The 23,962-nt window shown below is 42.1% G+C and overlaps 1 protein-coding gene across 1 annotated transcript in view; it reads right to left on the bottom strand.

Moving 5' to 3' along the window:
- PLCXD2 (phosphatidylinositol specific phospholipase C X domain containing 2) overlaps positions 1 to 18,205 on the bottom strand; it is a 28,842-nt gene extending 10,637 nt beyond the window's left edge. The window contains exons 1-2 of the mRNA XM_006116853.5: positions 17,928 to 18,205; positions 1,718 to 2,178 (exon numbers count right to left, since the gene is read on the bottom strand). Coding sequence (XP_006116915.2) covers positions 1,718 to 2,178; positions 17,928 to 18,183 — 717 coding nt within the window. The 5' untranslated portion in view covers positions 18,184 to 18,205. The remainder of the gene's footprint in view (positions 1 to 1,717; positions 2,179 to 17,927) is intronic.
- Positions 18,206 to 23,962: the final 5,757 nt, after the last annotated feature.

The raw sequence follows: 23,962 nt of genomic DNA, 5'->3' as shown, positions 1-23,962 counted from the left end.
TGCCCAGGTTACCTGATGCTGGAACCCATTTTCACTGTGGCACTTTTCCACGGAGGTGTGAAAGGGGTGAAGCTGAATACAAAGAATTCCCACCTCAGACTGAATACGTGAAAGGATCAAGCCCAAACAAGGAGGTTGTCGAGCTTGTGAGAAAAGATTATTAGAACTATTTTTAGAGTACTTGTATCTGTTATCATTTGCAACCCTTTAAATCCTACTTTTATATTTAATACAATCATTTTTGTTTATTATTAAACCCAATGTAAATAACTGTTATGGGGGGATGGGACAAGAGCTGTGCCAATCTCTCTTTCATTGATAAAAGGGATAAACATCTCATGAGCTCACACTGTATAAACTTTACTCATCATGAGGTGGATTTATTCAGGATTTTGGTCTCACTGGAGCTGTGCACCTGGGTGTTGTGTCAAGTCCCTGAGACTAAGCCTTCCCAGAGTTGAGCTGCTCTCAGTGTCTATGTTGCTCTGCAATGGGCTGTTACCCCAACTGTGTGCCTTGGTTGGGGTTCTGGCTCAGCAGAAGAGGGTGATGGGGCACCCCAGAGGGCAGGTAGGTGAGCTCAGTGGTATGATCAGCTCATCAGGTGAGTTTTTAAAGGGGATCTCTGTGACTTGACCCATCACATTGACTGTGTTGTGACTGTCTGAGAAAAGTTTGAGTTGGTACGTTCATATCCACAGTTAACATTAAGAGTGTGTCTAGACTACCTAGTTTTGTCGACAAAAGTGGACTTTTGTCGACAAAACTATACCAGCGTCTACACTACCGCTGAGTTCTGTCGACATAACGTCGACAGAACTCAGCAGTTTTGTCGACGCTGGTATACCTCATTTTACGAGGCATAACACCTTCTGTCGACAGAACTCTGTCGACAGAAGGTGTTATTGCCTGTAACATTGCGTCCAGACTACGGAGTTCTGTCGACAAAGCAGCTTGCTTTGTCGACAGAACTCAATGTGTCTGGACGCTCTTTGTCGATGGAAGTTTTGTCGACAGTATCTGTCGACAAAACTTCCGTCGACAAAACGCGGTAGTCTAGACGTACCCTAAGTTTGGATTCAGCATTCTAATTCAGCACCTCAGAGAGTTTCAAGCTGGAATCATACTGTTTGCCTCTATATGCAGCTGAACATCCTAGAAGTTTTTAAAGGAAATGGAGCTAAACCAGAACACCTTTCATTATCTGATTTGACTTGGGGTTCCTTGCCTTAATCAAGTAGAATCCTATAAGCAAAGTGAAGATAGCACACACATGACTATCACTAAAGAATTAAATAGAAGCATGGGGAATCTTTTTCTTCAAGACTGTGCATTAGTGAGCTGAAATCAACAAACATTATAGTCACCATCTCAAGCACCAACATGGATGGAACACAGATGGTTTTCTCCTAAAACACAGGTGAGAAGTGATTATGTATTAACTATCTGTAGAATTAAAATTCTTTTTCTTTGTGTGGGCTAATTACTGGAGGACAAGGTGCCCTCACAAACACCAAGGCAACGCTTCACAGAAGATCAATTACATATGCAAGCTTGTTTCTGTCTTGCATATTTGTGAATTCCTTAAAAATGAGGCCCTGGCCCTGACGCCACCATAAGCAAATAAACAACTAAAATGCTTGGAATCTTATTAGACATGCTTTATCATTTGAATGGTAACATTTTGGGTTTAGACTCATTACATGCCTTTCCCCACCTGTTGACTCTTCTCCCACAGGTACTGCAAGGTCATATTTTCTACATGTTCCATTGTGCAAAGTGTTGACCCAAATGCTTCCTGGATCCTGTTAATCAGATATATGTGGTGCCGGTATTCCATGGCATAGAAGTGATTGAAATCCAAGAAGACGACTTCTTTGGGATGCTGGGTGAGGAAGGTGTTTATTTCCATCAGTCCGTCCCATACTTTGATGCCAAACAAGCCATGTATGAAGTAGATCTCCTCTCCCACTTCTCCCGGTTTGGAAGATACACGCAGATCAAAGTAGCGGATCCCACCTTCTAGCTGTTCTTTGAAGGTTAGGTTTTGAGTCACTGACCATTTCTTCATCAGCTTCTTCACCAAAGAAATTTTAGCCAAACGTTTGATTGCTGTGGCTTGGTCAGGTCCCACAGGAGATTTCTCATCCACCCAGTAGCTGAAAGAATCATGTGATCCTAGAGATTACAAAAATAATCATTTGAATGTTATAGCATCTGTCCTCCATGGGAAAAGGTCTAGTGATAAGGTACTAGATTGGGATTCAGGAGATTTGAGGTCAATTCTTGGCTCTGTCATAGGACATTTTGTATTACCTTGGGTAAACCACTTCATCTTTATGCCTCAATTTTTCCCCATCTGTAAAATGGAAATACCACTTCCTTATCTATGTCCTATCTTTATGTCTTATCTATTCATACCTGATAGATTTTTAGGGTTAGAACAATCTCTTAAGAGATGTTTGTACAATGACTAGAATAATAGTCTAGATCAGTGTTTCTTAAACTTTTTAAGACTGAGGAACACCAAGCAATAATATTTTTTAATGAGGAACACCAAGGATTTTTTGTTGAGGAAACAAACAAACAAAAAAGTACAGGGGGAAAGGGGGTTAGGGGAAAGTTATTGAGAAAAAAAGGTCGTTTGCCCCTTTAAGGGTGGCCATTTTGAATTCTGTTGTTTTTTGCGGCACACCTCCGACTGCCTCGCGGTGGAACACAGTTTAAGAAACACTGGTCTAGATGATGATAGAATAATGAATAGCCATCATAAGGAGAATCTGCTGTCCCATTCTCATCTTCTATGTTCATACTCCTCTGTCCAACCAGGAAACAAGCCAACTATTTTTACAGTGCTTCCACTATGTGGACACAAGGGTTTGAATCTGATCTCATGCTAATAGATGAAGACAGCACTGAGCACTAGAATGAACCAAGATTATCTTCTAATAAAGTATTTATTACAGTCTTACTATAATAACTGTCAACAGTTACTTAAAATTACACTTGACCATGGGAAAACAAACTGAGACCCTAAAATCTTGGTCATTCTATGGGACAGATGCCTCCAGCAGCGGCTAAATGAAAAATCCTCAGATTGCACAGCCAATCAGTCTCAGGCCTTGACCGTGATGAATCATTTCTGGGCATCAGATGACTGAACTGTCTTCATGCTCAACTAATCCTTGGCCTTTCTGCTGACTGATACAACCAGGTATCAGGTAGTATCCGCTGTAATGATTTTTTTTTGTTTTTTTTTTGGTATTAGTCGATACCGCTATTCCAGGCACAGGACTGAAAGCAAACTCATTTAAAACAGACCACTGCACAGTCTTTTTGCTGGCAGTGACATGGGATCATTACTGACCTTGTAAAAATGCAGGAAGGTGACCTGAGCTATCATCCTGCTGCCCCACCCAGTCTCTGCATGAGAGAAGGGAATGTGCCCGTCATGCAGGATGTCAGCAGTATGGACATGTGACAGAATCTGACAGGGCAATCATGCCCCTAAGCACTAAGTAACACTCACAAATAGAGCTCAACCCCTCACAAGTCTAATAAAAAAGTAGCAATAAAGAACCTAGTAAGAAAGTAATTTTAAAAAAAACCTATTGCAGAGTAGGGCTCCCCTGTTACCGCTTGCAGGGCATGCAAGAGGAGGGTGGCTGGGAGCCGCTGAAGAAGCCCTCGCTTGATGGCAGTATGAAGCACCTAAGGAAGGCTGATCTTAATTGGGGCAGTAATACTGAGGAGAGGCAAGGCCAAAAAAACAGCACTTAGAGGCAACCCTGGAGTCACCTGTCAGAGGCAACATTGAGCAAATCTTGTGATAGAAGAAATCTGCCAGCCGAAACTCCAGGTTTAGCTAGAGTCCCAACATCCACCACAGTGAGCTGTGGCTCTAGCCTCTCCATTACCTGGCTCCTTCGACCTCCCAATGAACAGTTTGCAGCTTCTCTGATAGGCTATGCCCACTAGACATTCCCTGAAGGAGACAGGAATTCCTGCTGTTAGGACTGGAACTGGAAGACCAAACTACATCCAAATAGCCCTGGTCCTATCACCAGGCTGAATCTCGGAGGATGCTGCCCTGGAATGCTAACTCCATCAGCTCTTTCTGTCCACTTTGCTGAAATAGATGGAGTGTGCACTGACTCCGCCAGACTACGTAATATTGTAGTATATTACAGGTGCCAACATTCCTTGAATCCCATCTCTCCCCTCCCTGAAAAACCCAACAATTCTCCTGCCACCTCCCTGAATCCTCCTGAACAATCTCCTTGTCTGATTCTTTCCCCCATCTGTGCTCTGTAAGACATTATTAAGGTTCTTAATTTGCTTTTAAAAAGAGACTTCATGTGCCCTGTCTATTTGATAAGCATTTCTTGGGTGTGCATGCATGTGCTCACTTGAAGACTAATATATTTCCTGTCATGAAGTATCAGAGTTGTAAATGAGATTATGATCTCAACTGGATTATTTAATTAGGGTTATTAAATCCACGTGAAAGAATACACTTTTCACAAGTCAAACATCAGTTTCCAAGTTCCCACAGCATGCCAACAATAATAAGCATAAGAGGCTCCCCTCCACTGTGTAACTCCACACATTGTTGTGTATATGTGGGTGTATATGCGTGGGAGGAATCTCTCCTCTGCCATCAGCATGGTGCAATAAGGGAGAAGACAGGAGAGTAATAATTTTGTAGTTGCAAGAAAACAAAGCTATTTTACATTGCTTGCCCTGCAGAGTGAAGGATTGTTCCCCACAAGTCTGATTTCATATTTTGTAATTACAAGACCCTATTGCAGAGTGCAGTATTTAAAACAGGATAAATGCAACTGGTATAAAACAAAGGGATGATTCCCAGAACTGGAGGTAAGTAATGGCATCAGAGTCTTGTGTTTTTCAAGCTACCTCCATGCACGTGGCATTAGACAGATGGGGGTGTAATCACGGAGTAGCCTCACGTTTCATAAAGCACACAAACATCTAATCCAATCAAACTGAGTCCAAGCACTCATGAACACCTACAAATGTATCACTAACAATGGAATACTGTTGAGGGTGGACAAGTATGTTAACAATTAAAAACCCATTTTACAGATCAAAAAATGAGGCACTAAAAGCTCCAGGGTCTTGCTCAAATCTTTCTGCAGACCGGAGGCACAGTGGAGAACAGAACTCAGGCCCTCTAAATCTCAAATCAGAACCAGCTCTACTATGGTGGACTGGGGAAAAACTGGCATTTTGTGACATTAGATGTTATTAGTATTCAGATAATAATAGCATTAGAATTGCTTTGGTGCTGCAGCTTCAAACTCAGCCTCACTGTCAATACCCCTAGATATCAAGGCTTCATTTGGAATCATAGGAAAGCATAGATTACGAAATGGTCTCTAGCCTATTTCTCCCCCAGCAAAGGTTGGCTACATCATAGAAAGCTATTCACCTCCCCCTATCCCTCATGTCTGCCCAGACATTCAACTTAAGAACACTACATCATGGTTACATTCCTTCTTAACACCAGATTGTTACTACGATAGAAAGCTGTTGTAATTTAATCCTAGCAAGTGCAACTGTAAATTCATGCCTGCTTTGTCACTCCCACTGTCTACGTTAATTCCCAAGTTAATTGTGTGTTGAATAATGAAAAATAATAAAGGCACACAATTTAAGTGTTTTTGTTCTACTCTTTTTGTTTCAGTTGTCAAGAAGCAGCTTTTTAGCTCCACATCTGCAACTGTTTCTAACTTGTCAATTTCTCACATTTTTCATGTTCCTTAGATTCATGTAGTCAAATTAACAGGTCAAATCAATCAGTTAAATCAAGCCAATGCAGTTAAACTACAAAAATTGGTATTCCGTCTTAAACTTAACTCACATGAAACAGTGAAAATAAAAAATGATCAAGAAGTGAACTTTATGTATTCCTTTTTCTTGTCACTGCATAAAGGTGACAATGAGAAAACATTGTCTTTTGATTAGAATAGGGTGTGGGTTGAAGCAAGAATTCTAGGTCCTAGTCAGTTAATGACTTCCTGTGTGACCTTAAACATGTCAGTGAACTAATCTGTACTTTACCCTAACAAGGATGTTGTGAAGATTAGTACATGTGTAAAAGGCTTTGAAATCTTCCAAGATAAATCAAACATCAAGTGCAAAATATATTGTCTATACACTGAAATATAATATTCTCTTTTCTGGACAAAAACATATCTAATATCATCCACTACTAATCTAGCTTTCTTGGCAGTAACCAATATTAGGCTGTGGACTAGTCTAAATAAGTGGTGGAAACCCCTTTTCATAGGGTTTTTAGAACCAGGCTGGACTTCAACACCAGACAATACTGATGGAAATACTGCTGCATTTTCAGGGAAATGGACTGGATTAGCAGAAAGATTTTTCTCATTGCTGACATCTATGGTCTGATTACTGGAACATAAAGAACTTTGTATATAACATTTCAGTGAGTACCTGGCTGGGTCCATGAACCGCACCAGCCTATTAACAGCATTAAAATGTCAGTTGTGGACTCTGGTGTTAATTCTAGGATTACCTTAGCTGCATTGATGCCAAACTTCTTAGGGCAAGATTTTGTCTCCACCTAAAATACATTTACCATTGGTAACCAAAAATATATAGATACAGCACAAAACACAATCAAAAGCATCTGGAAATACACCAGTCAAAGCTTCAAAAGTAACAGATCTAGAAGCCATCATGGAAAAGCTACCCTAGAAATGGCCAAGGAAAGAACAATATTCTGCTATTTTGCAAGGGCCAGACCTGCTCTGTACCAGTCATGAGGTCTGTTGTGAGACAGAAGAACCTCTGACAAACCCTAAAGGCTTCAGGATACAGGTCATGAACAATCCAGATTTTCTAATCAAAAGATTAGTGGCTTAAAACATCTTTACTAATCTATTTTGAATAGCACATTTGACTTGCATGTTACCAGGCAAGAGAGGGGGAGGGAGGTAATAACTGTCATAGTCATGATTAACTATGTGTCTCTCATAAACTATGTAAGTAAGCATGTCCATCTTTAATAGTATTTTAATACAATTCCTTAGTTAATTGTAATACAGCAATTCAATAGGGGAACACAAAGCCTAGTAACTTAAAAGCTTCCTAGAATTATGTCCTTTCAGTTCAGGCATAGGGTATTTTGCTGAATTAGTGGGGAAAAAGCTGTTGAAGAAATACTTGTCAGAAACACAATACTGTATGTTAATTTCCTTTTCTATCTCACTGGCTCAAATGCAACCCACAGTTATTGGCTGTCAGCTGTTGGCTGGCCTGTGCCAAATGGATTTTGTGACCTAGGTCTATTACTTAGCATATTGCTGTCAGCATTGTGAAAACCACCAGCACAACTGGCTGTCTCAGCTGAACAGAGCAAGACATGGAGGTTATACTATCCTCTGCTACCTTGAGCCTGCATTGAGGCTCAGAAGGAAGTGGTTGGCAAAAACTTACACTCTTGTTCCTGCTTCATGAGTGAACAGAGGAGTTGAATCTTGGAGTATTTTTGGCCCTGGATCCTCCTTAGAAAACAGAATCATATTGCGTTAGCATAGCCACAGTTTGTTAAGACTCCACTGGCCTCTCCACTGAATCAATTATTTTCATTGCAATGGGAGAAAATGGAATATTTTGGTACTTGTGTGCTCCCTGTTCATGATCTCTAGATTATGCCTTCGCCTGCAGGGAACTCAGAACTTTTAACTCACAACTTCATTTATGGACAGATGGTCCCTCAGGGAAAGTAAAGTGAGAAATCAAATAACTTCCTGGCTCGCAGTTAGAACAGTGGAAATGGTAATGTCAGGAAATGTTCCTTCTAATTTTTTCCATCCATGTGAGGTTTTTTTGCACCCACGTGCAGAATAATTTTTTTTATGTGCACTGAGGCATGTGTGAATTACACATCACCAATAGAAACACAAAACCTAGGTGTGGGTATTCTGCTTATCAGCTGGGCAACATCTGAATTTCTCCTGAGTGGCTGCACACTGACCAAAACGATCAATTTCCACACTGGATCTTAACCATCTCCCCACATTTTGTGAGGCGAAGCAATGAACAGTAAAGACTTAAGTTGGAATTGAAAAAGAAAACAGGAAGATTCATTTGTGATGGAATTAATCCTTCTCCTTAGGAAATCATCTGAGATACTAAAAAATGTACTAGGGAACCACCACAGCAAGCATCAGTTGTTTATGGGGAAAGGTGCAAGAAATTCCACAGTAAGCAGTTCTGGGATAACCTGGCTACCAGGAGAGGCTCTTTTTAAGACCTACTATTCAGAAGCTGGTATCCAACATTTCATATCAGGTTTCCATCACTGCTGTGAGATTATTTTCCTTTAGTGGATAATGCATCATTGCTTGGAGAATGACCACTGATTTGGGCAGGAAACCAAGGAATGGATATTAAAGAAGTTAGCCTTGCATCTATTTTTGATCTTTTCTTTTCCAAATTTCATATGCTTCACCTATCATGAGAGTCCAATCTTTAATCAAACAGATGGTCAGCTCAGCTGTCTGTGCACTGAAGCAATGACAGGATCCCCTCAGTCAGCAGCTTATTCCATCAGGGCTCCTCTGGAGATCCAGCTGCAGTTTCATGTTGCTCCCTACTTGAATGGGGCTATAGGGTCAAGACCATCTACCACTCTGGGAGGTGGGGGGGGGGGGGGGAGGAAGAGGGGCAAATTCTTATGGGCAAAGGGTCTTATAAATGAAGATAGAGAAACTGGCACAGAGAAAGTGCCCCTCCCCCCAACCACAGAACCAGAATCACTTGTCTTCCAGTTTTCGTCCTAAGAATCTATCACGGCTTCCTTTTAACTAATACTTTCATTTAATGTAGCCAGTTAAAATGCAAGCCATCCAGGCAACATGCTCTCAGTAATTACCCAGACGTCACAAATATCTTGGCTACACCCACCTTTGGGAGGTGCTGAAATAGTTGTGCACAGTTGCACCCATTTCAGGTATGCCATGCACACCGCATGCTACATAGGCAATATGACCTCTTTTTCATAATTTCATCCATTCAGAATTTGGAACTATTTGCCCTTAAACAGGTTCTTGTGAAATCAATAAACCAAAGTGCACTTTATTAGGACACATGCCTTTATGTTCTGCGTAACTGATACTCTTTTTCACAGGTGAGGCTGGTAATATTGTCTATTAAAGTTGCTTGAAAACTTCCCCAATTGTAAGACCCTTCATAATATTGCCATGCTTTAGTTGTTGGGGCTGAGTTGTCTCCATCAGGTTTAATAATTTTTTAGAAAATTTCAGCCAAAATTGTTAAGACCTTTTGAGAATGTGGCTAGGGGAAAATGCACTGCTTTTGTGCATGTTAACAGATTCCAGGAACTTTTTCTTTTTACAACTCGGGTGCCTCTGTGCTTTAGAGTGGGCTTTGATATTTAGCAGATATTTTAAATGGGTATGTGCCTTCCGCCCTTTCTGTGAAAATCTGTTCAAACCCGGCCCTAAGTTATAAAAATCACATACTCATTAGGGACAGAGTCTAGCAGCTAAAATATCTCACTGAATATGCTCCATCAGCTCAAAACTCCATTGTGTGGGTGGACTGAGCATGTGCTACACCTGCAGAGAAACTGAGCATACTTTCTCCAATCCAGAGCTAGTACAGCAGTGAAATCAGACCCTCTGTGTCAGGAGTGGCCAACTCATTCCAGGCAAAGAGCCAAGATATCAGTGGATCCAGTGCGAAGAACCGGGGCCGACGCTATCTTTAATGCTCCATCTTTAATGGCCGCACTGGACGGCTCCCCTGCCCCAGTTTTCAGGTGTGTGGGGCAGCTTTACAAGACCGGGAGGGGGGGGGCGCTTCACTAGCCGCACCTTGGGGGGGAAAAGAGCCGCATGTGGCTCGCGGGTTTGCCACGGCTGCTCTATGTAATGGCTGCTCTAAGCTGGGCCCAGGCAATGGCCCTAAGAGCAGGGACTCTCTCTCATTCTCAGTGATCCCCTGCAGGCACCCAGGCATTGCGGAGGAGGAAATTACACGAATAGAATGCAGACAGGGAAGGGAGTAGATCTGGACAAGCAATCTGGGGAGAGAAACTGCAGATGGTGAAAGAGAAACTGACCGAGTGGTTGGGCAAAGAGAGTGGGAATGGGAGCCTGGAGAGCAGGGGAGACTGGAAACTGGTGAAGGGGTGGACAGGAGGGCTGGTACTCTCTTCCAGTCTCCATGTGCAGCATAAACTCTGGTATCCGTCTTTGGAACCATCCAGTCTCCACTGAGCCATGTTATGGTTGAGTTCCATCCCATGCTTAGAACCAAAGGAGCAAGATCCTGGCTATTCTTGAATGCACATACAAGGTGGAGAGGTCCGAGACAGGAAGTACATAGACTTTGCTCCTCCTAAGACAGCAGAAAACCAAAATCCTCACACTTTTTCACTTCAAGGGGCAGGTGAGGCATTGTGAAGCCCAAGGCATTACACATACCAAACACTAAGTACATAGCTGAGGCCCATCAAATTCTTGCATACCTCCAGTCCGTGCACCAGCAAGTGTTCTAATACCAAGTCTATAGGAAAGGCCATGGTAAATCAGTCAAAACCAGTCACTGAAGAGCTGCCTTCTTATCTCTAAACACAGTACCTGCCTTAGCACTCTGCCAGCACCATGCCTCTAGCCAGTACCAAGCATAGCTCAATTTACTAATATAAAGTCTGATATGGTAAAGAAAGAAAAGCACACAGTAGCTCCAGATGTGTGCCAAAATTACAAGACTTAATATTTCCTCTGGGGAGAGGAGCCACACCAGGCAGGAGATGCAATTCACCACCAAGACTTAGTGCTAGCAGATGTTACATCTTCCTCTGGATATGGAGACCACAAAAAATTACTGTCTCTTTTAATTCCATGTAGTCAATGCATTCGAAGCACAACCCTTGTAGCCAGTCCTCTTTCTGGAGCACAGATATGACCATTCCATGTACTTATGAGAGAAAGGGTTTGATTCCCCTCTAATAACACATTACATCTGTGCTGGGGTATATTCAACCTCTGTGATTCCCAGCTAAGGCTCTCCTGGTTCTACTACACCTACTGGAAGAAGCAGTGAACTGAGAGAAAAACAGCAGCAAAAGTGGGTTTTCCAAGTTTGTCAAGAGAGGATGCTCTGGAGAAGCCATTTTGGAAGCTAGAGAAACCTGGCATTCCAAGGGCTAGAGGGGTTAGTGACAGCCAATCCGGGTCTTGCTGGCCCAGATAAAAGGAGCTGCCAAGCCTTAGCCATGCAGTTGCTATTTGAGACCAGAGGCACGAAGAAGGGGTCTCTCGCCAAAAAAGACTAACCATTAGACAGAGTTAATGGCTATCTAAACTTACACAGCTGTGACTACAGAGAGAGAAGACCCTGAACTAGGGCTGAGCTAGAAATCCCTGGAAGGAAGAGGCCCACGGAAATAGCAGTAAATTCTTGAAGTGACTACAGTGTGCACGGTCCCTGGGTTTCCCCTGCCACTGGTCAAGTGGCATAAACATACAAAAGGAAACGGGGCTTGTCTGGGCATCTTAGCAAAGGGGTGGAAACCCTAGTGAGGGAAAACAGATTATTTATTTATTGGACTATTTCAAAGCCTCGAAGGGGTTCACTTGGACTTTGTGAGTTGGCTGGGGGCCAAACTGCTTAGGACTCACAAAGGTTGATGAACATCCTAAAAGGAGCAGCAAGGGTGAAGAAAGGTCTGTGGTGTCATCCTCCGCTGGTGGGAGGTATTCATGAAGTCAGTGCCTCTTTACAGCATCCCTGCTAGAGAAGCCATAATTTGACTTAGAAAGCAGGCAAATAATTATCAGGAATGTAATTTTTAGGCTAACATTCTACCAGTTCAATAGAAAAGGATATTACCGTTAATCATCACAGTGGAACTAGGGCTAAGCTCACAATAGGTCTTTTCCATTTATAATTGCTATGAAACCAAGTCTGCCTGCTGTGAATGCCACTCTTCTGAGCCAAAACATACTAGCTAGGACAAAATTAATACCCTACTGTCCCATTCTTTAATCTAAGTTATGACCATCTCCAGTGAATCCCCTTCTCCCCCGCATCTAAGGAGCAAAATAGACAACTCTTTTGCTCTTCACTATGATCCAATGTGTGGAAGGCTGGACTAACAAACTGCTCAATAATATTGCAAATGTATATCTGCCAACTTGCTTTGCTGGCTCATTGAACAATGGAGACAGCATCTTATCGTGACCTGAATAGGTGATTAGGACTGCAGGAAGAAAGAACAGTGTGCCAGAGAACAAACAGAAAGTTCATCCTGTCCTAGTACAAAGAATTATGTCAGTCTGATGAAATTGGGAAGCTAGCTAGACCATTCCACAAATACCAACAAAGATCCCAGGCTTCTGGCCAGATATCAAATCTGAACTGTATTATTGGAGAAAATGTTTAGAAAGACAATTCATTGAAAGTACAACTACCATAAAACCATGCCCCCAATTATTTTGTATTTTGCAAAATGATCAATTCAGTGATTAGCCATTCTTGGTATATTCTTTAAAAAGTTTTATTTACTGCGCTGGAAAAGTAGCATAAGCAAAGTTTTGTCAGAGATATCACTTCTCACATTTATAATGCAGAAAAGAAGAATACTAATAAATATACAAGATGGATTACTTTTGTTACGAGATGGTAGAAGGCAAAGAAATGTACAAATGGCTCTCTTTTTCATATACAGTATTTTTGTGCTGAAACATTTGTTCCTTTTTTGAGAACCACAATACCCTTTTATATCTTGTATTCGTGTTAGAAAGCCTTCACAAATGCCAATTTTAAACTAATCTTCATGTGGATTAGATACATTTTCAATAAAATGGACATATTTTCAAGAGAATTAGGTTAATGAAATTGACAAATTTTATCAGCAAACTACATCTACTTAAGTGTATCACATTATAATGGTGAGTTAATTTTTGATTGCTTTTTTTCCTCTCTTTCTACAAAAAGAATAAGTTACCCTGCATTTTATTCTTGATATATATATATATTTTCAGATCTATTCCATATTTAGTAAAAACATGAGTAGAGCCTACAGTGAAACTGCAGAGGTAAACAAAGCTCAGCTGTGTAGCATAGAACAAAATTCAAATCTGGGTTCAAATTTCTTAAAGGATACTGTACCTTGATTTCAGGTTAAATCAATATAGGAACTGCCTCACTGAATTTAACTACCAGTCTGTCTCAACTGAGGCCATCACCAGTTGCTTCAAAGTCAGAAACAGGCAATAACCTGTACCCAGGGAACATTTCTTTCTAGTCCATTTAATAGCTAGAGGTTGGCTTATACCTTTTAAGCAACAGGATTAATCCACCTTAAATCTCTTACTTATAAAAATAGTATTTATTGTTAAAACTCTGGATATTGTGTGTTCTGTATACATGTCTAATCTGCTTTTGAGTACTGTCAAATATCTAAGAATTGAGCTCCACTGTCTGTGTGTTGTGTGTAAAAGTATTTATTTTATGCATTTTGAATGTTCCAGCTATCAGTTTAATTAAACATATCCTTTTTCTTGTATTCCCAAGCAGTCCCAAAAGATGGGATATTTGGAGGATGAAAGGAACAAATGCCCTCAAATTAGGTAATTCCTTGATTTAAAATCAAAGGGTTACTGGTAGCATGCACTCCACGAGGAGCCCTAGACTTTACTGTTTGGCTCAGTTTCTTTCTTGGGTATTGTTTTTAGTAGGTGTTGAAGGCACTTAAGTCTTTCAGTTATCCAGCCTAGTCTATGAAGGATTGTTCTCCACAGACATTTTCCAGCATTTTGTCCTGTCGGATTAGATAAATCCCAAACTATGGAATCTCTTTTGTTCAATAAAATGTTATGGTTCTGTGAAAAATCACAACATTACTTTGAACATACAAAACAAGAGCTCAACATGTTCAGATCTTCAGGTAGTCAGACACGCTTGCCCTTTTCTCTCTAAAAAGAGGAATGAACAACTGATTTTTTCAGCGGAAGGAGTTAGTCTTCTGAGGCAGCTATTCCACATCAGCACTGTGTGGAGCAGAAATGTGTATTCCTTATTTCAAATAATAAAGCCTCCCTCCATGGTCATGATCCTGACTCAGTATTCCTTAATAAACCCACACATTGCTGTCAGCTGCTTGAATCCCTTTCCTAAGGCGGCTTTATCTACAATTAAAATGACATATAGACATATTGTGACAATGTTTTGGGTAAGTTCAACAGTGAACTGCCTGTAGCTGAGCTGCTCTAGGGCTTCATGGGAGTTGTAGTTAGAGTGCCTCAGGTCCCAGTTGATTGAGACTCCAAGGGATTGCATCTCCTGGAGCATACTAAAGGCTTCCTATGACAATGGCTAGCACTTCAATGAATTTGCCACACTATCCATACTGGGGAGGTTACGATGTCTTTAGGAGACTATTGTAAGGAACTTGGCAGTGATGTATGTAAGCAGAGTAGAAAAATGAAACCTAAGATGCAACCTAATTGCAGTCGGCACTAGAAATTTTCACAGGTGATGTTTACAAGTAATAAATGTTGCTGCAAGGCTCTCCCTGTTCAGTGCAGCCTAATGGATAGAGCACCAGACTGTGTGTAAGGAAACTTGGGCTCAATGCCTGGCTCTGCCATTGGCCTTAGACATTTCCCTTTCTTGAATCTCCGTTTTTCCCTCTGCAAAATGGAGGTGATGACACTAACCTACTTTGTGAAGTGCTGCGGCGTCTATAGATGAAAAGTGCTGTGAAGAGTTAGATTACTAAGTACAATGAGACAGTGCAACCAAATAGGCATAAGAGACAATATTTTAATAGTGCCCCCTATACTTGAATCTGCTAAATATAAAAATATTAAGCTGGCTTTCAATTACACGGTGACCTTTGCTCTACAAAGCAACACAAGCAGTCTCTACTATAAAGCATTCATTTTGAATGACTAATTAATATATGTAGTAGGGATCATTTTTACATTACTCATCAGTATTGCTCATGGCTAAGAACATCATAAGTTATTAATAATTAAGTATCGCCCCAGCCTGCCTTCAGCCCTACTTAACAAGATGAAAAACATCTTTCAAAAGTAACATTAAAAGAATTAGAGTATGGGAGCAGGAAAGGAAACAGTACAGATAAAACATCAGTTCTTTCAGAGATGGAATCTGTTTGAAATACACACCTGTTCCCATATTTCAAACAGATATCAACTAGAATTTACCTTTACAAAACTTGAGTAAGTATTTGTAGTCCAATTTAGACTTTGCCAGTACTAGAAAGTTTAGTTTCTGAATATGTTGTTCGCTGTGGTTTCTCTCTCATGTTTTATTGATCTGTTTTTACAAATAGAAGCCATCTACAAAATCTCTCACTTGGATGAGAGCTGGTCAAAGGCTAGGAAGATGACACTTGCATGGTTGTTTACATAAGTCTAAGCACTAGTTTGCTGTGACAGGTGGAGTTATATTACTTGTCATTTATAGGTATTTGCACAGGCAACAAGCATCATTGAAAATGTTTTTGAAATTCACGTTCTTTATTTTTAGCACAAATGAGAAGTGCATTTGAAAAATACTTTACAAAAGTAAATTATTAGTTATTCTCTTTTGAAAGCTTTCAGGTCATTCGGGAACAAAAATATTTAACAAAAATATTGCAACTTAGGCAGCCAAACACAAAATATGAACAGTGGAAGCAAATGTTGTATGATCTCACATGTAAGCCTAACGTTATTTGTACCAAGTGTCTGAATGATAGATAAATTAGAAGAAAATCAGGACTGACTCAAACTCTTCCCAAACTAGAAGGAACTAAGGTAAGCCTGATATTTCTGAAGCAGCATAAGGGTACGTCTACACTACAGAGGAAGATCAAAGCTGCTGCTATTGATCTTCCATGGTTCGAATTAGTGGTCTAGTTAAGACCGCTAATTCAAAGCGAGGGGGCACTCCAGTCGATGCCAATAACTCTGCTTTCAGCAGGAGTAAGGGAAGTCGAAGGAAGAGTGTTCTTTCAACTTCCTGCAGTGTAGACAGCACCATTATCTTGAATACTGCGTGCAGATATGGTTACCTCATCTTCAAAACAGTATCTTGGCATTAGAAAGAGTTCAGAACAAAATGATTAGGGGTCTGGAATGGCTGCCAGATGAGGAGAGAGAAAAGCTTGGAAAAGAGACAAGAGGTCTATAAAATCATGACTGGTGTGAAAAAAGTGAATGAAGAAGAGTTATTTACTCCTTTCCATAACACAAGAACTAGGGATTAAACAAATGAATTTAATAGAGAACAAGATTAAAACAAACAAAAGGAAGTACTTCAAACACAATGCACAGTCAACATATAGAACTCCTTGACAGAGAATGTTGTGAAATCCAAGACTATAAAAGGGTTAAAAAAAATAACTAGATAAATCCATGGACAGGTCCATCGGTGGCTATTGGTCACTGTCAGAAGATACTAGGCTAGATCGACCTTTGATCTGACCCAATATGGCTGTTCTTATGTTCTAGTATTCAGACACAATTTTTACTGCTAAAAGAATAAAACAAATCTTCCGTAAACCACGTAAAAATACTTGCTTTACAGCGCTGAGATTTTATTTCTGGCAAACTGAAGAAAGAGCTAGTGTTTTCCTGAAAATTATTGTGCGGTGATAGTGGGGTTTTTTTAAATTATTTGTTTTTGCCCGTTCTATCCTGCCCTGGCATAGTATATTTTAGTTGGATAACAAGACTATCCAGAATGGTTATAACAAATATGACAATGCAAATAATAATGTAAGGGACACAAACTCATGTTTCAGACCAATTTATAACTAATGGATGGTTGGGAGTAAGCTTCTGTGAGGGAATGCTATTGTATGATAATCCTCTGAAGCAGGTGGTCATAGTCAGCAATAGGTACTGGACTTAATGGTACAGCGATCTGAGCAATTCCTGTAAAGCTTTCAACAGAAAGACTGGTATGTTAGACTCTCATTCTTTTTTAACATCCTAGGGGTGAGATTTAGACCCCACATGGAATCTCTATGATCTCACAGATTCTGCGTTCCTCAGTTCCGGAAGGTGTTCAGACATAGGCCCTGCCAGAGAACTACTATGATTCATCTGGTCTGGCATCCTGGCCCCACAAGGAACCAGTGCTGGATGCTTGCGAGGAAAGATCACTCCCTCTTCAATAATTTACCCACTTGTGCAATAGTACACCCTAGAGGTGCGTGGGATGAGAGAATGTTTCTTGCCCTCAGCGGGTGATCAGCTGATCCTCAACAGCAGAAGGTGATGACACCACCCGGGAAATATCGCAGCAAGTCGCAAGTAACCCCGGGCGCACTTGTTTCGAACAATCCCAAAATTAAATCGAGGCAAGACACACACAGCCCAGCCCAGAGCAGGTCAAAATTGGGGGGGGGGGATTTCTCAAATCTGCTGCTGGAGCTGGGTGCTCAAAGGGATAACGAAGGCAGACTTTGCACGGGTTTTGGGGGGAAGCCCCCAAATAATCAGCCTCCCTCCTCCCCCCCCCCGCAAAAAAAATCAGCAGGTGCGTTCACACTGCAGCTCCTAACCCTGACAGATTGCACGAGGATCAAGTCTCTTTACACCCAGGGCGGGCACCGATGCCGCCCCCTCCGCGACAGATTGTGCGGAGCAGTTCCCAGCCCATCCCGGGGCGAAACCGGAGGCAGCCCCACCGCTAGGGGGGAGCCCTGTGCGGGGCGGGCAACGGGGTCCCTCCTCCGCGCTGCCTGCCCCGCGTACGGCTCCAGAGCCGCCCTGCCCCCCAACAGCACCCCCCTCCCCCAGCACGCTGCTGCCAGGGGTGCGGGCATCTCGGGTGCCTCAACCCGCCGCCCTGCCCTCCTGGCGCCCCTGGGTGCGGAGCGGTACCTGGGATGGCCAGATGGGCCAGCGGGAAGGTGCTGAGGGCGGGGGCGAGGGAGCCCATCCAGTCCGCGTTGCTGCTGCCCTGCGCCATCCTCCTGCCGGGGCCGGGGGCTCGCCCGCTGCAGAGCCGCCGAGAGGCGAGCGCGGAGCTGCCCGGGGGCGAGCAAGGGCAGAGCGGCGCCGCCCGCTCCCGCCTTACGGGCCAGGTGCTCGCGCTCCTCGCCCGGGCCAGGTGCCAAGGCGCCCGGCTGCAGCACATCCGCGCGGCCCCTGGCGGAGCAGAGATCAGCTTTGCCGGCGATTGGTCAAGGTCAGGCTGAAGCGCCCGGGCGGCGATTTGCCTCCTCCCCGCAGCTGGCTCCTTTCCCAGTGGGCGGGAGAGCCGGGGGCAGGCTCTTTTCCCCGCGCTGCTTTTGAAAGCGGCGGCCGCGGGGCCAAGCAACAAGTGGAGAGCGGGGAGTGAAGGGAGACAGAGCGAGCGAGCGGCGCTGGCAGCAGCAGGACTGCCTGGGTAAGAAATCGCCACTCCCGGGGAAACCTGCAGAGCAGAAGGGGGAGCCAGGAGCAGCGAGGTCCCAGGGAATCTTTTCATGCAATGGGGCTTTAACAGAAAATACCTCGTTTGTCAGCACTGCAACCTTTCTATAGGAACAAAGGTGACTGGTGGTAGCACTCAGGAGGTGCACTGCCCCCTCCCCTGCCAACATTTTAATTGCTAAATGGGGTACTCCCATAGGCCCTGTCCAACTGGGTGGCCTTTCCTGCAGGTATCAACCACCCTATGGGAATGCAGCAGTTTCAATTCATTTATTTGGCAGGTCCAGGATGGCATTTCCAGTCAAAAGAAAGTCAGACTCTAGCCTCTGGTGTGTCTACACAGCACCCAAAACTCGAAATAAGCTATGCAATTGGGGTGTCTCTAGACTACAGGGTTTTTTTCCGAAAAAAAGTGGCCTTTTTTTTTCTAAAAAACTTCCCCTGCATCTAGACTGCTGCTGCGTTTTTTTGAAAGTAAATCGAAAGAACGTGGCAGTTTTTTCGACCATAGAAAACCTCATTTTACAAAGAATAACGCCTTTTTTGAATGTGTTCTTTCGAAAAAAGGCGCTATGTAATGCAAACTGCTTTTTCAAAAGAGAGCATCCAGACTGCCTGGGTGCCGTCTTTTGAAAATGTGGCTTGCTTTTTCAAAAGTACTGGTTTTAGTTTAGGTGCTCTTTTTCGAAAGTATCTTTTGAAAAAGCCTCTTTTGAAAAAGTCGTGTAGTCTGGAGGTACCCTTATTTTGAGTCTATTTCAAAATAGCTTATTCATCATTTGGCACTGTCTACACAGCGCCAATTTAGAAATAAAGCACTATTTCGAGCCATCCCTTACTCCTTGTAGAATGAGGTTTGCAAGAGTGGTGAAATAGCGTGTCTGCTATATTTTGAAATATAGCAGGTGGACATGTTCAAAAGATGCAGGGTAGCTATTTCAGGATCCTGGAAGTATCCAGAAATAAACTTTGCTGTGTAGACATATCCTATGATTAAGGCACTCTTCTAGGATATAGGAGAGGGAGTTTCAAGTAGGAATGTCACTGGTTAACCAGCGGGTGAAGGGGTGCTAGAGCCTGGCCTGGTCCAAGCACCATGCCTCAGGCAGGGGACTTGCTCCAGCCTGGCTGGGCCCAAGCAACTCCTGCCTGTAACAGGCCAGACCTAGCCCAAGCAGCCCACGGGATCCCATTTAAGTGGTTAACTAGTAAAATGAAATGTTTTACTTGTGAACTGATAAAATGGCATTTTTACATCCCTGGTTTCAAGTCCCTTCTCTGTCTCATTGCATATCACAATCACTGGGCCATACAATACCACAGGTATGCATGGAACAGCATTCTGGCACTTATGCTTGATGGAGGACGACATTTTGCTGTCCAAAACAGCACCCTGGTTCTATAACCTATGGTTAGGGCATTCACCTGAGGGAGAGAGAAGGATAAAGACTTGTGCTCAATTCTCTGGTGTGGAGCAGTGATTTGAGCCTGTGTTTCCAACATCCTAGAAGATGAATGCCCTAACCACTGAGTGATTGGGTCTTCAGGTGTGGGTCAGTTCTCTCAATCTCATTTTTCCTCATACAGATTTCAAAAGGGCTTTCTTTCACCCCAGTGCTGAAAGGATAAAATATTTGGAATCTCAACTTTTTTCAGGATAGGAAGACGTGCCCAGCTCTAGCCGTGACAAGGGAAAACAAATTGCATGGTCCGATATCAAGTTGTACTTCCACTGCACAGTTTGCAACAGCCTCAAATAATGAACTATTAATCCTTTTAAGATAGTGAAATATATGCAGATGCATTCAAGGTACAAATTGAAGTGAGCACATCATCTAGCTCATGGAAAAGCATCCGATACAACTTTACATTACTTTTGGAAATACACTTTCCAATCAAGGGTGGGCATAGCAATGGATTGCCATAGTGTAAGTGTCTATTGATAGTGACAACAGAATCCTAGTCACTTACATGCGTTATATGCAAAGGGTTTTTGGCCCATCATTCCCCAAAAGCATCATTTCCTTATCTTCATTACTCTACAGTGTAGTAATAATTCTCTGAATATTCAGTAATAAAACATACTTCAACTATCTGGAGGAGACCAAAAGCCTAACAGAGATGGAATAACTGTGCATAGATCAACTTCTTAGGCAGGAACTGATCATATAAAATCTCTTATAAAATTCAAATGTATCATATTCAGATATTAAACATTTACATTGGTACATATGAACAATAATAGGGCTCTTTGGACTATCATTTTGTAGCTTCAGGAGAATGGGAATGAATGATGCAAGACCACGCTGTCTTAAACACAACAATTATGTAAGGCAGCCAGGGCCACAACAGTGCCTGGGCTACAGGCAGCTCCACACTTAACAACATTGCCTTCCACACTTTCCATTTTCTGAGCCTCTCTCCAAGCGCACTTACCTGCTACATAGCTGGGCAGCAGCAATGGGAAATCTGTAAGAAAAAGCACATGGCAGATCATTTTATAGAATTTCTATAGGCTTATTCTTAGCACAAGATTTATATCCTTACAACACAACTACTGATCACTCTGTGGTCAGAAAAGTGTAGTCTAATCTGTGCTTTGTTTGGTTCAGCATAACTAGCTGAGAATACGTGACTTGTCCCTTGGCTACACTGTACTGCAGTGATCAGTGCTGTGCTGGCTAGTCACCCCTTCATAATTGTTTGCTAAGAGCATACATTTTATTTGAAAAATAAAGAAAACAAAGCTTTTATGGTCACAGAGGGCCTCCATGTCTACTTCTAGCTACACCTCAGCCACAGTAAGTCTTTTCAGACTTCAAGAAGGCCTTAGTTTCTGTGGGCACAATAAAGCATACCTCTTGAATAACTCAGCTCATAGTGCAATAAATTAAGGCACATGCTAAATTTAAATCATTAGCAATTATCTTAGCAGCTGTTAATATGAGTCTGTGATAGAGCAATGTGCCTTATAGGCTGAGTAACAAAGAACATTTTTTTCTTGTTAGCCATCCTGTTTGGCTCTCTCATTTTCAGATTCAGTGGAGCTCTTGCAACATGTCCTGGCTGTCCTCCTAGGTTATCTTCCTGAGGCTCTCTTGTGCCTGTGATCAAACAATTTCCAAAACAAGAGGAAAATCCTAAATATTGTATTAATCCCCAATATCCAGGGCTCCTGCTCTCCCTCAAGAATTCATCCTGTTGTCAAATTGGAAGCAGCATAACTTAGAAGAATGGGCACAGCCTGAATTTTAATGCCATTTACCACCCCACTGTTGTGTGACCTCAGACAAGTCATACTTCTTTGTGCCTGTATCACTGATAGGCTACGTCTACACTGGCCCCTTTTCCGGAAGGGGCATGTAAATTTCATGAGTCGTCATAGGGAAATCTGCGGGGGATTTAAATATCCCCCGCGGCATTTAAATAAAAATGTCCGCCGCTTTTTTCCGGCTTTTAAAAAAGCCGGAAAAGAGCGTCTAGACTGGCCCCGATCCTCCGGAAAAAGCGCCCTTTTCCGGAGGCTCTTATTCCTACTTCAAAGTGCCCGGCAGCCACGCAACGTTGGGGACCACTGCCATACATTATTTAAACAATCCAGCAGTTCCCTCCACTTAATGCTTGTCACTTTTGAAATCTGTCACCATTTCTTCTTCACAGTCCCCATATTGCCACAGAGGCTCTTAAAAAGCCACGTGTAGCCTGCATTCTGAAATCTGATACCTAAGGATTACATTTTTTTCATTGGTCCTGGTCTTGGCATCTTGGATCAGCCAGGTGAAGTACTTGCACTCTACATCATCTCTGCTTTTTTATTTATATTTTTTTTGTTGCATTAAGTCAGGATATGCACAGCTGGGAAAAGTACAGTCAGATTTCTTTCCCCATGCAGTAGGACCCAGAAGTTTGGGCGAGTATGCTGTAGTTCTCTTCTGAAGTGCACTGTGCCAACAGCAGAAACAAGATAAAAGTCAAATCCCACAGTTCAGAATCTCAAACTCTTCTCATGTGAAGCTGTCTTGTAAAAAAATAAAAGGGCCTAATCAGGAACCAGTAACCATGGAAAAATAAGAAACAACAGCAAAGAAGGACCTTTAATTTCTGGATCATTGAGTTGTGTTTTGCTCAGTTTAGAAGCTTGCTTTATGTAAATTTCAGTGATTGTTACTAATATTTGGTGTCTTAGGGCACATCTAAACTACATTCCTCTTCCGAAAGAGAAATGTAAATGAGCCCAATCGAAAATTCAAATGAAGCGCGGATTTACAAATCTCACGCTTCATTTGCATAATCACGTGTGAGCGGTTTTTCAAAAAAGAAACCACAGTCTAGATGGGTTTCTTTAAAAAAAAACAAGAACCCTTTTTTGAAAGAACCTGTAGTCATTTTTTCAGGAGTACAAGTTCTTTTGAAAAAGGGATGGTTTTTTTTTTCTTTTTAGAACCCCTCTCTAGACTGCAGTTTCTTTTAAAAAAAAAACCTTTTTTGAAAGAGTGTTCACATGATTATGCAAATGAAGTGCGAGATTTGTAAATCCACGCTTCATTTGAATTTTTGATCGGGCTCATTTATATTTCCCTTTCAAAAGAGGAATATAGTTAGGACATACCCTTAGTTAGAAGGCAGTGCATAGCATGCCTGCTTCCCTCTACATTTTGATCCCTCCTTCAGTCATATTTTAACTGAGGTCTACATAAGAAAAGTCATCCTGATGTATTATGTTTTAACATCTGCATGTTTTTCTGACCATCCCAATGATGCAATGCCTTGGTCTATATTGCACTGTCAGTCAGCCAGAGGAACAGCTGCATGTGGTAGAAAGCTGACTCCACACCAGGCTGCTTTATGTCTGGTCAAATATTACCCAACCAGTACAGCAGTAGGAATAAGCAACACTTTGGTTCCTCTTTCACATTGGCTAAACAACAGAACTGGAACAAGAGCTATCAATATCTGGACCTGTGATGAACAGAAGGCGGGTTGTGATCTAATTAGGGAAGAGGACAGCAGAGAGTCAGATGTCATCTCACCCCAACTGGCACCAAAAAGGAATTCCAAATTTGTATTGGCATAAAATGTAAAATCCACTGAGCCAGCTGTGAACTTTTGTATGCTTGCGAGGCCTGCAATTATCACATTACTGCCTCTTCTATGCTTGCTCACACAACACACCTGTTGTGTGTGCATGCATATAAACTCATACACAAGATTCCATCTGTAGCCACAAAAAAGCTGAATCAGATCTTACTCACACTGTTGTAATTCTATTCATGGAGTTACTCCAACGGAAAGCAAAATTGCAGCCGAGTCAGTCCTTACATAACTGCTGGATTAAGGTTGTATACAGTAGTTGAGCATTCAAATCAGGAAATGCAAACGGTAAGATTGCAGCTGCCAATTTACTTTGGCCCTTTGTCCTTAGACATTAAGGTACAGGATAAAATTTAGGGTACTTCTATATTTTGAGCTGGATGTATAATTCCTAGCTCAAGGAAAGACAT

Source organism: Pelodiscus sinensis, chromosome 1 (genome assembly GCF_052426305.1).
Source record: "Pelodiscus sinensis isolate ZL-2025 chromosome 1, ASM5242630v1, whole genome shotgun sequence".
Classification (NCBI taxonomy): domain Eukaryota; kingdom Metazoa; phylum Chordata; order Testudines; family Trionychidae; genus Pelodiscus; species Pelodiscus sinensis.
This window is presented reverse-complemented; position numbering and strand designations above follow the sequence as displayed.